General features: G+C 35.7%; 1 protein-coding gene across 1 annotated transcript; it reads left to right on the top strand.

Moving 5' to 3' along the window:
- Positions 1–807: 807 nt before the first annotated feature.
- LOC113503959 lies at positions 808–2479 on the top strand (the record flags this gene model as incomplete). Its single annotated transcript, XM_026886103.1, has 3 exons — positions 808–1008; positions 1461–1613; positions 2291–2479. Coding segments are annotated over 3 exons (543 nt in total), but the record flags the coding sequence as incomplete, so codon positions are not given.
- Positions 2480–16523: the final 14044 nt, after the last annotated feature.

Here is a 16523-nt window from a genome sequence, read left to right as displayed (position 1 = left end):
ATGATCCCTCAAAAAACGTCAGAATTTATCAAAGATCGCTCAGTTGATTTCAATTATAATTTGCTGTAAATTGCCTGCAAATTACTATGTTTACGGTGCATAAAATAAGTTTTTGTTTCCCAATAAGTTATAAAGCCTTCAAATTGTAAAATATTTGCGTGATTTCCTTTACAGTAGCGACACCGTCATGGCAAAGTATTTAACGATATTTTTTAGTTTTATGTTGTGTCTTTATTATAGTTATTCTGCTAAAGAAAAGGTGAGTGAAAATACTTTTTCGTGGAAGTTTAAAAGATACTTTTGATAGTGATTGCAAAGAGAGGCAGAGAAGAGAGGATAAAAAATGTCGGTCTGATGATAAAAAAACAGTATGAAGCTATTCAGTGAGAAGTAACTCGATACTTTTATCAATCACAAAAATGGACCTTTAAAAGAAAGTTTAATGATCAGGTTAAGTTTCGCTTCCCAAAATACATCCCTAATTCCTCTTATTCTAATTCCTATATTCACATTTTAATTTGCACTTTTTTGTCAAATTAGAATAATAGACGAAGCGACCGATCATACTGATAATATATCTCATAATTGAACCCACTTCCCGACTTCTGTTGAGCTGAAATGTTGAATGATGACATGGAGCTGATCTGATGCTGGAGCTGGTCAATGACCTAAGGGGGAGTAATAAAACCTCATCAAGTTTGGGTTCATTTGTCTTTGTCTTGATCCAAAAGCAAGCTATCAAGTATATCTTGAAAATAGTTTGCTCTTGAATTAATATTAGTTCCAATTATGATTTTTTTTTAAACAATTTCCGTAATCATAATTGCGATCTTGATCCATTATTCCCAGATTCAATACTTGAGTGTGGAGCACCCGAAGGTGACGTATTACAATCCCAAGTACCTGAGATACGCGAACTTGACGACCATCAGGTACGGCCGCTCGAACCCGATCTACTACGTCGGCCTTAACCTTGACCTTGTGGTCCCTTTCGACTCAAGCATCTACGTAAGTACTTATATTTAATACTCCTTGATCCTTGTTCAGTTCTCTGGATATATGTATAGAATCCAAGGTACACACTATTTCAACCCATGGTTTATAAGAAAGCTGCGTTGGTAATTAAAAAAAAATGGAAGTTATGATAGTCTAGAGGCAGACACAGAACTGCCTAGTCAAAGTTGGTTCGAACCCAAAGCACTCATCAACTATTCAGAAAATAAATTTCACGGCTTCCATTAACACGAAGGTATGTTAAATGTGAGTCCTGCGCCGAAAACCTGTAGTCGTGTTGGATTGATGTCCCATCCATATTTGATTGCAGAAAAGTGCTCAATCCATATAGGAGGCCCAATTTTACGTAACATTTCACAAAACTGCCCCTGGTATTTAAGCTTGTTCCACCAAGGATTCAAGGATGAGGACCAACTTCCAAGATGTTTCCTTCCATTTTCTGTCAGATCGACGTGTATTTCTACGAGCTCCTGACTGGTCAGTACAAGCGAAGCTTCATAGAGATGCACTTCAACTGGTGCCACCTCGTCGAGAAGGACATGTTCTTCGGAGCCGCTATGAGGACAGCAGGACTTACCAAGCCTTGTCCTCATGGACCGGTAAATAGAAACTTGATATATGATTCCTGGTGTTGAGCCAGTTTTTCAGCCATCCGGGAGGCTAACCGGTAGGTCTTTTTGCGCGACTGGGATTCGTGACCTCCGGATTTTACAGTGTTAGCCGTGATGGCCCTTGCACTACCAAGCCAAAGGTTGTAGGTTCGAAAGCCCGGCACTTACCAATGCAAAGTTTTTATGATTGCATGTGAACATTAAACTAATAATCACTTGCTATGCGTGAGGAAAACCTGCGTGAGGCTTTTGTAAGGGTGTGAAAACCCGCAACAGAGGTCTATGGAAGACTTGAGCTATTTCAGGTAATAAATATACGAAAAGAAGAAAAGTCCCACCAGTAACCGCTTGCATCCGTAGCGTACTAAAGAATGATTTTAGAGTCTTCATATGTACATATACGTTTGGGTGTGCTCTCCTTGACAGTTGAAACATAACATCCTTTTTAGCTAAGTTACTTTCCGCTAACTAGCATTGATCGAAAACGTTCAAATGTATGGAGATGACAGATCAAAGTCACGTGACATTGTATATTTTTTTTGAAATTTCGTTTTGGTAGAGAAATTTAGTTAGGTAAATAAAACTGTTGTGGTGGCGCACAGGTCTCCACCACGTTATGGGTTCCGTGAAATATAACATATGCACAGACCCTGTACTTCTTTCAGGGTCCTATCAACTTACAGAACATGACAGTGAACCCTAATGCGATACCCAGTGGTTTTCCCTTCACCCGAGGCCGGATAATAGCCAACTTCACACACCCCAAGACCAAAACAAGAGTTGGAGATGGATTTATTGATATGAAGCTGGCTTACGTCGATAAGAAACACGCTAAGAACTTATTTTTTAAATAATACAAGGAATATATAGTAGATGTAAGGTATTATGTTCACACAGATGTATTAAAATTATAAAGTTAATCAATGTGTTTTAGTTCCTGTGATAATATGATACCACCGATACAATTGTACTTTAAAGCCTCTAGGTTATTTTCGGCTTCCATACCTACCTCAAAAGTATAAAATTTCCGATGTCTGTCCGCCCGTCTGTCACCAGAGTAGAGTATAGCTCAAGAACTGTTACAACAAGCGAAAATGAAATTTCTAAATCGAAATTAAGCAACGATTACTTTGATGGGTTGGAAATTGTTCTTTAGCTTATCTGTACGGAACCCGCAGTGTCGCGAGTCCGACTCACACTTGATCAGTTTTTAGTTTTCCCTATACTGCAACGGCCCTATTCTAATTTTGTTGCCTTTAGTTATCTGAAATATATTATCAATAAAAGCACGCAAGAATTTGCAATACAACAAGGTACAAAGCGAATAAACTAGAAGTAAATATTTGTTCGTTTAGAAAAACAAATGAAAGTTCCATAGTGACGATGTCCTGGCACCGGTGACGCCAAATATAAAAGGCAGTTGATTGAAACCCCATTTTGTTTTTTACTTTTTTACCAATTTTCACACCGCGCGATACCGCGTTCGAACAACACTAAACGAATGGAAAACAAAAATAAACAATTCTAGTTTATGCCCCCGCCGGATTTCAAAAAAAGAATGATTTGCACATCCCTCTCGTTCATAGAGTTGTTTTTCTCTGGTTTTCGATTTGGTTTCGATTTTCGAATTAAATGTTTTTTATGAGATTTGTTTTAGTTTATTGGAAAATGAGATGTTGTTTTTTTGTTTGTTTTTTTTTGCAACGCAAAACGTTGTGTTTTATGGTCGTATTTGCCAAACAGCTGTTTGACATGGGAGATTTCCTTTACACCATTTTCATAAACGGCTATTTAATATTTACGTGACTTTAATTTATTTTGAACTGAGTATTCAAAAATCGGCAGTGAACATTTTTGAAGGCAAAATGTGCTTAATGCCTAATAACGCAAGCTAACGTAGTGAAAACTAACAAATAAAGACACATGTGATTCAATAAACAATGTTATATTACACATAGAACTACCAGAATAATTCCATATTTCATTCGATAAATTAATTAAAAACAAAGCTACCATTTAAGAAAATAAGGGATTAACGTTTTATTACGGGGCCTAAAGAGCTGTTGCCACCGAGTATAGAATTGAGGGATGCGACTTCACTTTTGTAGGGAAATTGCCATAGACTAAACGTTTTTCTTAGATCAGAAATGTTCGGTTTTTTGTTCAATGTTAGTCCAGATCAGCCAATCCCTTACTGACTTTAGCCAATCCCACTTCTATACATTTCCTCATTGATGCGTCATCTTTGTATTTTTTTATATTCGATTCAATAAAATGATACCTTTAACAATACTTATTAGAAATCTACCTCTTTTTATACTTCGTGCATCCTCGTCGTCACGTTAACCTGCCCAACTTGTGCCCATTAAATTAACTACCGCCATTGTTTACGGCTACGCGTAATCTTTTCAATTATTTTTTGTCCTCATAAAATTTGTAATTACTGCGGCCCGTCTGTTTTCTAGACCTGTACTGAAGGGTGTGGGCGTGTTGTTATAAAATATGTACCAGATTACCGCCACAAAAAGGAAGGTTTGTATTTGATTATCGTTTTAATGGTACCTATATGTATTTGTTTAGATTTCACACGGCCCTTATAACTTAAATACCAGTAACCAAGTAATATTTGGAGAACTCTGTAATGACAGAGTCCGCTTATTTTCTTTATTCTTCAAACCACTCCCGCAGTAAGAGCTTGTGTCATGGGGGTTTCACGAACAATTATGTCACATGCACAAAGACTTCACAGAAAATGACATCTCTTTATACATTATGTTTTTAAAACCCTGTACTGTCAGTTAAGGGAATGTAGAGCAGCGTAAAATGATTCAGTGCTCGTGATTATTTCATGGACAAAAAAACAAAAGACGTTTCCCTGATCAATTTAAATAATTTGAAGTAATATTGTACTGATTATCTAAGACGCCTACAGATCTGTGTGCTTATCAAGGTTGGCTTTATATGGCGTGGGGTTTTGTGTAGTTTGTATGTCCTAGGTGTAGGATCTATTCCAACTTCAGCAAAGTACTAGCGCGACTGGTTCCGATTTAGACGTTATTCTAAAACACCACTGACTAACGGTGAGGAAAAAAGACGTCAGGCGTAAAGCGTAGGGATTAAATCACCAAACTTTCATATAGAGGAATGCGAAAAACAGTAAGCCACTAGGCTGTTATTATATCGCATATCAACTCAACACAATTAAATATCCTTCACCAATTGAAAGTACAAAAACAGGATGATCAAAAGCCTCTTTAAAAGGCAACTACAGTTCCTTTGAGCAGTTACGATAACGACTTTGTCTCGAAAACACAAGCCATCAGAGAATCAATCTCCAAAAATGATTCAATTTCATCTCCCGCCCGTTAACGATCACTCAGATTGTATTTGTATTAACAATGTCAAAACAAAGCTTTTAAAAAGTTATTTTTTGTTGGAAAACATCTTGTGTATTACTAGGATTATGGATGTTGACTTGCTTCTGTTTTAAGACTTTTATTTAATAATTCCCTTGAGTAGAATTTGTTTGTTTTTAAAGTACTTTTAAAAGCTGATGGATGTAAATTATCGTGCCTTATTATTATAGGATTAAATGAAAGTTGAATTTCAGTTTCCTTTTGTTAGATTGAAAATAATAATAATAATAATATTCTTCATGTCTGTTCTCCCATAGAGCGGAGATGAATGATCCCTAGTAGATACCCCATCTCAAATTAGATTAAAATTCTCAACAAGGCCTCTACATGTTGGACCTGTGTCCCCGTGCAAGCCTTTAAAAAGGACCGGGTGTCTTCACATGAAGTGATCCCGTGACTATAAAGAGATACAAATAATAATAATATATCCGGGGACAACTCACACACGGTTATCTGATCCCTAGCTAAGCAGAGCTTGTGTTATGGTAACCAGACAACTGATAAACTTACTTATATATTTCTAAATACATACATATTATAGATAAATTACACCCAAAATCAACAGCTATATGAAAATACAGTGCTTCTTATATGTTTGTTCCAATCGTCGGCATTAGCGCCAGATTCACTGACACCTTGAAAAGTCATGACGCACAATAGGGTGGGTATGCAACACGGAAGGTTGCTAAGAGTACTCCAGACCTTGGCCCCTGCCCCTCGCTGTGTATCGCCTGCTTAGAAGATTTAGTCTGTTGGCTCAAATTCTTTATTTTTCATGAAGTCCATAAATTCACAACTAACGCTAATATAGTTTCAAATATACACCAATCTGCATGAAACGTTAGTTTAAATTATCTACAATGTATTTAATATCCCAAAATGGTAAAAAGCAATAGCACTGCTTATTTCAAAAGCATTCACCGGCAGACCTGAGACATTAGAAGTGCTTGATAATTTATTGGCCAAGCAACAATAACTTATCCAGATTCATTCAAGAAATAACCTCAAAACTTAATTACTCTACAAGAGCTCAGCATGCCTGAGTACATTTTGTTTAAAAAATAAAAATATATAAGGTATTCCTTTATATATAAATATATACAATAGTATCCCACTAATGTTATAAACGCGAATATTTGTATGTATGGATGTAGAGATAGTTCTTTCAGGCCAAAACCACTGAACGGATTTTGACGAAACTTGGTATACAGATAGTACTTAATTTAATACCAGGGTTTAACTATCAGCGAATTGAGTTGCCAGGTTGAGTTGATGTGTAAGGGTTAACACATAAGATAGCCCGATACACATAGGAGTTTTAATCCGGATTTGTAGCAAGCAGGCCCGCGTGCAACAGCTAGTATTATAATAGAGATTGCTGAAAATCCCAACAAGCGTGAAGTCGTATATTTACACAAGTGTATGAAACTTGTTTGTCTGTATTTGTTGTTGATGTGTGTGTAGCGTATTTCCCCGAGGCCCACCTGACCGCAGTTACGATGTTTAAACTCGCCTTATTGCTATTTGTTACTTGTTTTGCACAATCTGTCGCGATATACCTCGAAGTGTATTATGACATAGCTTTTTATAATTATATACTCTGAATTTGAAGTTTTGATGGGTATTGAAGAATTGAATATTACTTTCAAGTAAAATTGGCACGAGGAAGGGAGGCCTATGCAGCCCATGCAGCAGTGGGAGGACAAAGGCTGTGGATGATGATGATGATGAAATAGGAAATAGCGACTTCGAAAAGTATTGCATTAGTTTTGTAGAAATGGTCATTGGAGATGCAGGAGGAGAGAATGAATAAAACAACACTTAAGGCCCTGTAAATAGTAAAGCGATCGATATTATATTTAATTTTGATAAACCGAGGTACTTATTCGCGTATTTTTAAAACCTGGAAGAAATAGTTTCCATGGAAACTGGCCAGGATTATAACTGCAATCAATATTACGTAGCTGTTGACTAACAAACCGTCTCTAAAATTTACCGTTATACATTTATTTAGCGAAGGACAATGGAGCTTATAATAAGCGCAGTGAAGCTTTATTCAGAGATAAATGCTCAAGCCACGAAGATCACGTAACTTGATCACAACGTAACAGTTCAAACAGACTATAACAATGATGGTATTGCCACAGTTAAATAATCCCGGCATCCGTCTTGCCAGAACAAACAAAAACTACTTATTAGTTGAGAAATTCGCTATTTCAGTGTTGTTATAAGGTAAACAGTGAACCGGCTTAGTGGGATTTTGGGATGGAACACGATTAGTTTGTTAATAACGAAGAACTATAGTTTTAAGATAAGGCAGAGGGAATGTAAATAGAACTCCTATTTTAATTTTATTTCTGCAAGGACTCTGTAGAGCACCGGCAAGATTTTTTTTTCACAGACCATGAAGAGAAACAGCATGTGCACGTCGATAAAGTATTTATAATTTTTTAGGTTTCTATGCCTAAGGGCTGAATGTGGAAGATTAAACAAAAGCTGTGTTGTCTGTCTGTTCGTGGGTCAGTAGGCAGTATCTGTGATGATGTATTTCTGTTGCTGTTGTGGCATACCGAATTGATCGGTTGTTACGGTACAATCATTCATACATCTTTGGGGCTCTTAAGTTAGTTTTGCATACAAATGACGGGAAACTCTTCATTCAATACTTCAGAATCTTGAATGAAAGTCGACTACAACAAAAGCCTGCATGATGGACCTGAAGCCTGCACCGACTAAATGGGGACGCTGTACGGCGGTTCAGGTTTAGTCAGTAAGAGTCTGACACTACCCGTTAATACATATATTTCAATATAAAAATATTGAAAATATGTTTATATTTACTTAGAACACAATACTTATTATTTAAGGGTTACACTTCCAGCATAGTAACTCCATGTTTTACGCTATTTGTTCAGGACAGGACAAGTTTTTGACTGCTTCCACATTATATTAAAAGCTCGTTAAAGTGAGTTTGTTTGTCCACACCTGACTACTTTGGGCCCGCACAGATTTCATTCCGAGCCGAGAGCAAACAACTTGAATGTAGCCGTAATCAAGAGACTTTCTAAGAGATACGATAAATTCTACCAAGATAGGGATACAAGAAAACATTTTGTTGTACTTTTACCTTTCCAATGCTGGTTACCTTTCGAACATTGAAGTTTGATAAGAGTAAACAGAGCAATGGATTAGAAAATAGTTTTTATGTCGCATTCGCTGTTCATATTCAGGCTTTCAATGCTTAGTTTTGTTTGGTAACTCTAGTAATATTTGGATGTGGTCCACCCTTTCTTTGCCTGAACTCTAACACTAAATGTCAGGTGTTCTTAGGGCTTTTAGCTTGTACAAAATCTTATGTTTTGGACGTCGGTACATATTACAAGAAATATATTCATGTAGGCTAAAGTCAAAAAGGTTGAATGTTCATTTTCATTTTATATTTAAGAAAATGCTTTGATGAAGTTTGGAAACAAACTATTTATAGTTTTAATATGCATTATGACAATGAAATAATCTATACATATAATAAAATTGTAGAAAAGTGAAAACTGTACATTGAATATTTTTTAAAAAGAATAATTGCAGGGTGGTCTACGAACGATTCCGATGCCGAAAATATGATTTTTAGAATTTTTGTCTGTTTGTCTGTTTGTCTGTATGTCTGTATGTATGTCCGGAAAGATCTCGGAAAGTACTGGATTGATTTGATTCAAATTTTCAGAGAATATCAACAAGAGGTCCGGTCAACATACTTTTTACTTATTATCCCGCTTTTCGTTACAGGGGGTGAGCAGAAGCCTTTTATATCTATAAACAAATATCAAATTATCTCATAAACTACTGTATATATTTCGTTCAAATTTTGCATGAACCTTATCGTACACATGATACAACAAATATACAAAAACCATAACGCTACTATGCAGGGGGCATGAGCAGGAAAGTTTTAAATTTTTGGACTCACCCGTAACATCGTGTAATACAATTATGAGGTGTATTTTCACCCCATTGAGTAGTAGGCAGCACGGTCATCAATTTACACAAAAAACATCACGGTATTTATCTTAAGACTTTTGGCAGAGCAATAATAGGATTTTTCGAAAATAAATTATTTTCACAAAATTAGTCATTTTATTCTCTTTCAAATCTGATATAGGCCTACCGCGACTTTCCACAAGTAAAATAAAAGAAACATAAACTAATACGTTTTTTTTTATGCAATTGTTACCGTAATCGGTACATTCTTGAAAGAAAGGAACTTAAATTATTTTGAAATTACTCAAGTTCAAATGTGGAATATGATTTTGTATTTATTTACGATAGGTGTATATACCTAAGTTTTTAGCTCGGTAATGTTGGCGATGCTACTCCAAGATCAAAACACTCGTAGTGACACTCAACCCAAAGTTGCATGTAGTTCACATTGATCTCATCTATAATTATGCATAACAATAAATTACTAAACGACAATTAATTATTACCTTGGTTCATCTGTAACAACTAGCAACAAAGATATAAACTTTCAAACAAAAAAAGTCTTTCAAATAATGAAATAATGTTTTCTTAAATTTGCAACATTACATAGGCCAAAAGTATTTCGGATAAAAAAGCCCTGAACTTGCATAAAAACTGCATAATAGGTATGCAATGTGAAAGATCTATAAGAACAAAGCTATCAATGAATAAGAGCGTACGCTAGACAGTTTTTGACATTATGTGTCCATTTATATTTTTCAATATTTTAACGATTTGATCGGTCTACATCCGCCATTAGAGAAACTGAGAAATTTATTGTAATCTCTACTTATTTAAAATTTCCTTCTTTCGTAGCCTTGTAAAAACAGGGGAAGGAACGAGACTGAAAGAGTTTTTGAGATCCCAAAGCTAAGCCGACGAGGATTAGGAACACATTTTTGGAAATTTCCCCCATTAAGGCTGATAATAGCGTGTAGAGCTATCAGCACTTACATCCGTCATACAATGTCTGGAAAAATCATTTTGGCTGTCGGTATCGACAGCGTAACCTCATAACCCACCTCATGTAGTCTTTATTTAAGTTCCATTTATGCAGTAGGGATGACGGTATTTTACTTCAATGATCGTCAGGTAGGTTAACGAATAAAATACGTATTTTTTTTTGTAAATTGGTACAGTAAATAGAACTCATGCGCATGAAGTCAATTTTATGTTCATATTTTGCTTTATCGTAACATCACAAATTACACATATCCTATACTTTTTTTATTATCACGCGATTTATTTATCACCAATTTAAAGGCAAATCATGACCAAAACACCAGGGGTCCAAGATAACACGTTTACCAACTTTTTTATTTTGGAAATATTCCAAATGCTTGCCAGGAAGATCAGTTTTAATATTAAGAGGACAATCAAACATAACGTGTTTCAGGAAACCGTTTATCTGGGCGCAATTTTGCAAAATCTTATATCTTATGACACTATGTAAAATCCATAGTTACCGAGCCCGACTCTCACTTCACCAGCTCCGTCCACAAAAATAATTTGACATCTTCTTTATATCGTCAGAAAACATCGTGTGTGAAAATAACAACTGTCTGGCTATCACAGTTCCTGAGAAACAGCCAGGTAACAGACAGACGAACGGACACCGGGGCCTCAGTAATATGGTTCTGGTTTACCTCTTTGGTTACAGTACGCGGTAGGCGGGCCAAAGAACAGATGTGCTCGAAAATCATAACCCACCCAATTGGAAAATGGAAAACCCTCGAAAGTAAAACATTTTTGTTTCAGTTTTGTCTGTTATTTTTTCCTACTTGCATCCCCCACCCTTTTTTTAAACGGCTCGATTTGTCAAACATGTTTAAACGAACACTCGCACATAATTCACGTTTAAAATAAAATAGTTCAATTCGTTCGGAAGCTATGATGTCACAGACAGACAGACAGGCAGGCAGATATGTCAAAGTTTTAAATCCCTCTTTTTGGGATTAAATAAGAAAAAGTCATTAAAACAGCTGTGAAATATTTGACACCAGGATAGTATCATAAACGATGAAATCTGTTTGATTCAAACATTTGATAGTCTTTGGGCCGCTCAAGATTCATTATAATTTAGAAATAAAAAATCAAGCTTAAAATGTAAAAAAAAGTGTTTCATTTTCAATATTGCATTACATTTTTGCGATGACCGTTATTATTAAACTTCATAGTTTTTTATATCTTGAAAATCACGCAGACAAAGTCGCGGGCAACAGCTAGTATGTAATGAAATCTTAACAACAACTATTTAAGAAAATAAAATAATTATTTCTAAAACTCTTACGTGTAAAGCAATATCCCAATAAATAAATTCCTAAAGGACTTCGGCAGGTCCTTTGTGAGGTTTTCCTCGACATTTCCCAGCGTCACGGCTACCAGGGGGGCAGAGGTTTCAGGAGGTGTAATGGCGGCCATACATCGACAATTTGTATCTATTGTGACGCGTCGCATTGGACTCGGACAGTCTGCGCTCTGCGTTGATATGATACCCTAGTACCTTCGGTGTGGTATCGAATGTAGGTATTTGGGTTTGGTGCAAGATTAATTTGAAATACCTTTTTTTTTCGTTGTGGAAATGCTTAGAAAGAAAGTTCACATATTGACACTCATTTTGATGACTTTTGTAGCGTATTTTAAATAGATACAAGTTCGAGTAGAATCCAATTATTAGGCTTAGGTTGGGCTATTTTTTTGTGATTCGTATTAATCATGGCGAAAATCATAATTGACAAAACTTGTGAGAGAAAAGTTGGCCGCAGAAAAAAGTCTTGTTTTCGGTACATCAAGGATTGGACCCAGATAACTTTTCAGTACTTTTCCATCAAGCTACTGATGATGAGGACTACAACTAGCTGTTTCAGTAGTATGAGAGGCACCGCTTTAAAAAAAATATACTTTCCCTACATAGGTACGCTTTAATCTATAATTTTACAAAAGGGACCAAAAAGTTAAAATAATCGACAATTACTTAAGGCACGTATTAAAATGAAAAGCTCAAAAACCGAATAGCACGTACTACAGATTAAATATATGAAATAATAAAACGTTTAACAAGCACTACTGCGTCACGGGATGAATGTTAAATCTCAACTGATCTCGTTAGCGAGTAACATAAAAATAATATGGTGGTCCTCTGCCTGTGTAATGCGTGTTTTAAAACTATGCTACGGAAATAATTAAGCACGGTTAAGCGGTTTCGTTTGTTTGAATGGATTAAGTTAGGTCTCATGTTATAGTGGTCATTATAAATAATGACTTCTTTACATTTGGCTAGTGTCTAACATAATGGAGTTAGGTTTTGGAAAATAAATCTTAAGCTGCGGCTATTTTTGGGGTTTGATTTACAAAGGTTAAAAATGAAACCTTATTACTGAGGGTCAGCTCTCCGTGCGTTTATCTGTCTGTTCGCCCGTCGTTGGGCTGTATCTCATGAGTTGTGATACCTAGATGGTTGAATTTTTCAGTAGTTTATATATTTCTGTTACCGCTGTAAAAACAAATATATAGAGAGTTAGCTATGGCCGTTTCGGGCATAAATTTGAGGGTGGGTGATACTCCAAAAGTTTTTAAATCCTGCAATATTATTCTTATCTTTAACCTATTTCTATGGAACCGTCATATTACCGATTCCAACATGCAATTGACCACTTCTCTCTTTGCTGGAAATGACATCGCAAAATGATCTCTATCCGCTTTTCTTGCGAATATCATATTGTTTCTTGTAAACATTTGTCATTTAAACTCATCTAACATTATAACTTGCTAAGCTTTAACAAACCGGAGATTAACCAGGTTTAACTATAATAATCGGCGATTAAGACGCGTCTGTCTGTGCTGCCAGCAGCAACGTCGTTATTATTAGAAAACTTTCGGAAACGTGAACGTTTTCATAAATAAATACAAGAAGTGACATAACTACTAACATTGACTGGCATGGTCTAGTGGTTAGTAGCCCTAACTGACTAATACTAGAGGTCGTGGGTTCGATTGAACGAAGACAAATGTTTGTTTGATGAGTATGACTACTTGTTTTTGTATCCGGGTTTAATTTATATTTATTATGTATGCATTAACAATTATATAAGCATGTTGATCCGTTGCCTTCATAATAGGTATTTAGTTTAAAACAAGATGGAGTTGTGATGATGTATGTGACATTTGAGTCTCACATTAAGAAAACACTCAAATGTTTAGAAATTACGTTTCATTTTCATTAGTCACGTGACTTCGATCGTTTTCTATTGACGTTTGAGATTGTAGAAATCTCACTTGGCTAGCGGGGCTGGTACCCGGATTCGTAAATTCCTGTCGCATCCAGTTTTAACGTTACAGGTTCCCTGTATCCCGCTGTTCGTGTGAGCTCCCTGTACTAACAGACAGGCTCCACCTTTGATCTTCCCTAAAATTAACTATTACAAGTTCGCCTTTTGATTCGAACTCTTGTAAGAAAATTTACTTTTTGAACATGTTTTGTGCGTGAGTTCTGTAAATTCGGTATTTGACTAAAAATATAATTAGAGCTACTAATGTTTTAAAAAAGAAATCGGTAACGTATTTATTCTTTTAACTGCACTGATAGCCAAGTGGTTGAGGTCACCACGCCAAACCCACTGAGCGCGACGTGTCGCGGGTTCAATTCTCGTGTGAAACAAGCATTTGCGTGATCTATTAATACTTACTTGTTCTGGGTGTTTCTGTGCATGTATTTTGTATGTTTGTGAAACAAGGATTAAAAGTCCTTACTGCGGGAGTCGTTTTTCTTAAAAAATAATAATGTGAGACAGTAATAAATAATAAATGACTAGTCTTATTATTACTTCTCCATATAGTACACTTCGCAAGTTTCAAATCCAAACAGCTCTTCTATTATAAGACTATAATTGAGTTAATTACGTATTAAGAGGTCATCACAATTGATTGTGCTCAATTTAACTAAACTCAAATGTGATTTGCAACCTACTTAAGGTGTTGCCAACTTAATAGGTGGGTCATGCAACTATAAATACATCTGCCGCAAGGTTACCTGATTGCATGACTTAATTAGTGACTGAGGAACATGTGCAGTGGAATGTGGAAGATAGGCAGACATCCCTTATTAAAACTGGGTGTCATTTAAAAAAAACGCTTCGCAAACATTCAATTGACATGAAAAAAGACACACAGACTCAGGTCAAGCATTCGTGGATTACACAAATACTAGTCATCCGCGGGGATCGAACCCACGACTCGTCGCGCACAGTGGTTTTGGCTTGGTGACCTCAACCACTCGGCTATCGGTGCTGTCATTTTAAAACATTCGAGAGTTTTCCATTAACTCAAAGGAGAGGTCACATGGCTGAGACGACTTTCTAACCCCGTTTTACTTGTTTGTTCAGCAGCCATAAAACTGGCATTAAATAAAAATTATGCTTTTCCACTTCTGTATACCGAATGCCTATCTAAACCATTAATTTGGCCACAAATTATCAGATCTTCGAGCAATTGTGTCAGCGAAGTTATCGCATCCATCAACCGTAAGACGACATTAATTAGTCGAATTAACATTCCATCCAGTTATAATTACCCCCCATCCCCCAGACCCGCGGGGGCCACCCTAATAGCCCCCCGGACTTTTATAGGCCAAGTTTTGGTAAAATTACGAATTAATGCTGATTTTCGTTGGTATTCAATTAGCATCGGACCATTAGTTTGGTGCCATCTGGCTCTTTGAGGTGAGATTCGTGAAATGAAAGTAGATAAGGACCAGTTTTTTTGGAGTGTCATTGTTTTTGGTATTTTGGTACGGTTTAATTTGTTAGTGTGCTCGCTTTGTTTGTTCCTAATTGATCAATTTGTCCTTCCAAAAGCATTTTTGAAGATTATAAATCTGTTGCATTATAATTTTTCAGATGGTATGTGAATAAAAACCTTCATACATACACACATACTTACAGACTAAACTCAGAACCTCCCTTTTTTGAGTCGGTTAAAGCATTAAAACCTTTTTCTGAACATAAGAAATACTTTTTGGAAAACTGGATCCTAATTGCTTCAGCCAAAAGCAAGAAAATCTTTCTCCTTTTTTTTTTAAATCGGTTAAAAAGGACTAGGTGTGACAAAACTCATTTGAAAATGTTAAATGTATAGTTTATCATGTTTTTAATTAAAAAAGCACTGCGTTTATTACATTTTCCGCATCACAATTTAACTACAAAGTAAAGAAGTCTATCTCTTTTCAACTTCTTTGTAGATGCTATAGCTGTCTCACTTGTTTATGAGAGGCTCTGAAAATAGTATATTTTACCATGAAGACAGTTGTTTGTAGGGTTGTGAGCAGAATGCTGATTTAAACGGCCAAACGCATAGTAGTACAAAACTGGTCTGAATTAATTTTTCATCCTTTTGAGAGATTTAAACTATACTAAATGTGTATAGTTTAAATCGAAGCGTCTCTCAGCTCTTTTCGCAAGTAGTGATAGGAAAGTGGTATGTCTGTTGGACTGCCAAGTCCAAGATCAAGGCCAATCGTAAAAAAAATCAGCACGTCTGAGAATTTTCCAAATGTGTTTAAAGCTCCCAGTTTTCATTGGAATGAAATAATTGCATTAGTATAAAATTGAACAAGCAATTAAATTGCGTCCTATTTGGATGGAAACCACCTTTTTGGAACTATAACATAAGTTAAGTTTACGAAAATGCGCTTTTTTTCTTTCTTGTGAAAACATCAAACAATTCTTAAAGTGTAGAAAACTAATTACAAACTCACATCAAGGTCCTTTGCTATCAAGTAAGGCGTAAACGGATCAGATTACAAAAAAAAACTATAAATACAAAACACCCACTCTAATAATTCAAAAGAGAAAAAAAAAACAATTCCTAAAATGAAACTTTTCAAAACGACCGTAATTATTTAATGATGCAACATATTAAATTGCAAAATCCGAGTGGCAGCCCTAAGGGCGGGGGCGAATTCGCGGAACTTTTAACGAGTTCACCCTTTGTCCGCGTGGCAATTAGTTATTCTTTTCAAGGGTACAATTAATGTTTAATATCTGTAAAAGTTGCAACGCTGCTTTCCAATACCGTATTTTAAAAGTTACAAGTACTTATCCCGGAATTTTCATGGATCAACGATTTTCTAATCAAAAGGGAGATTGATTAATTGTGGTTCCAAAAATTCTTCTTATTTTTTTTTAATATTTTATTTTGCCAATAAGATTGTGGTTCAATAGTTCTGGTTTCGTTTGACGAGTTTTTATATCTGAAGATGAAATGGAAACAGTCATAGAAAATAAATAGTTTAATAGGTATTCTGTTATTTTTTTTATCTGTGTTTTTGTATATCCTTGTGGAAGATTGTGATTTTTCGAAAAGAAAAGTTTTTGACGAGTAATATGCCTATTGTCCAGTAGTTTTTTTAAAGCGCAACTTATTTTAAATACATAAATAAATAAATATATAGAAATTTGTATTATTATTACTA

This window comes from Trichoplusia ni, chromosome 20, assembly GCF_003590095.1.
Source record: "Trichoplusia ni isolate ovarian cell line Hi5 chromosome 20, tn1, whole genome shotgun sequence".
In the NCBI taxonomy this organism is placed as follows: domain Eukaryota; kingdom Metazoa; phylum Arthropoda; class Insecta; order Lepidoptera; family Noctuidae; genus Trichoplusia; species Trichoplusia ni.
The sequence above is the reverse complement of the archived record's forward strand: the minus strand, read 5'-3'. Positions and strand labels throughout refer to the sequence as shown.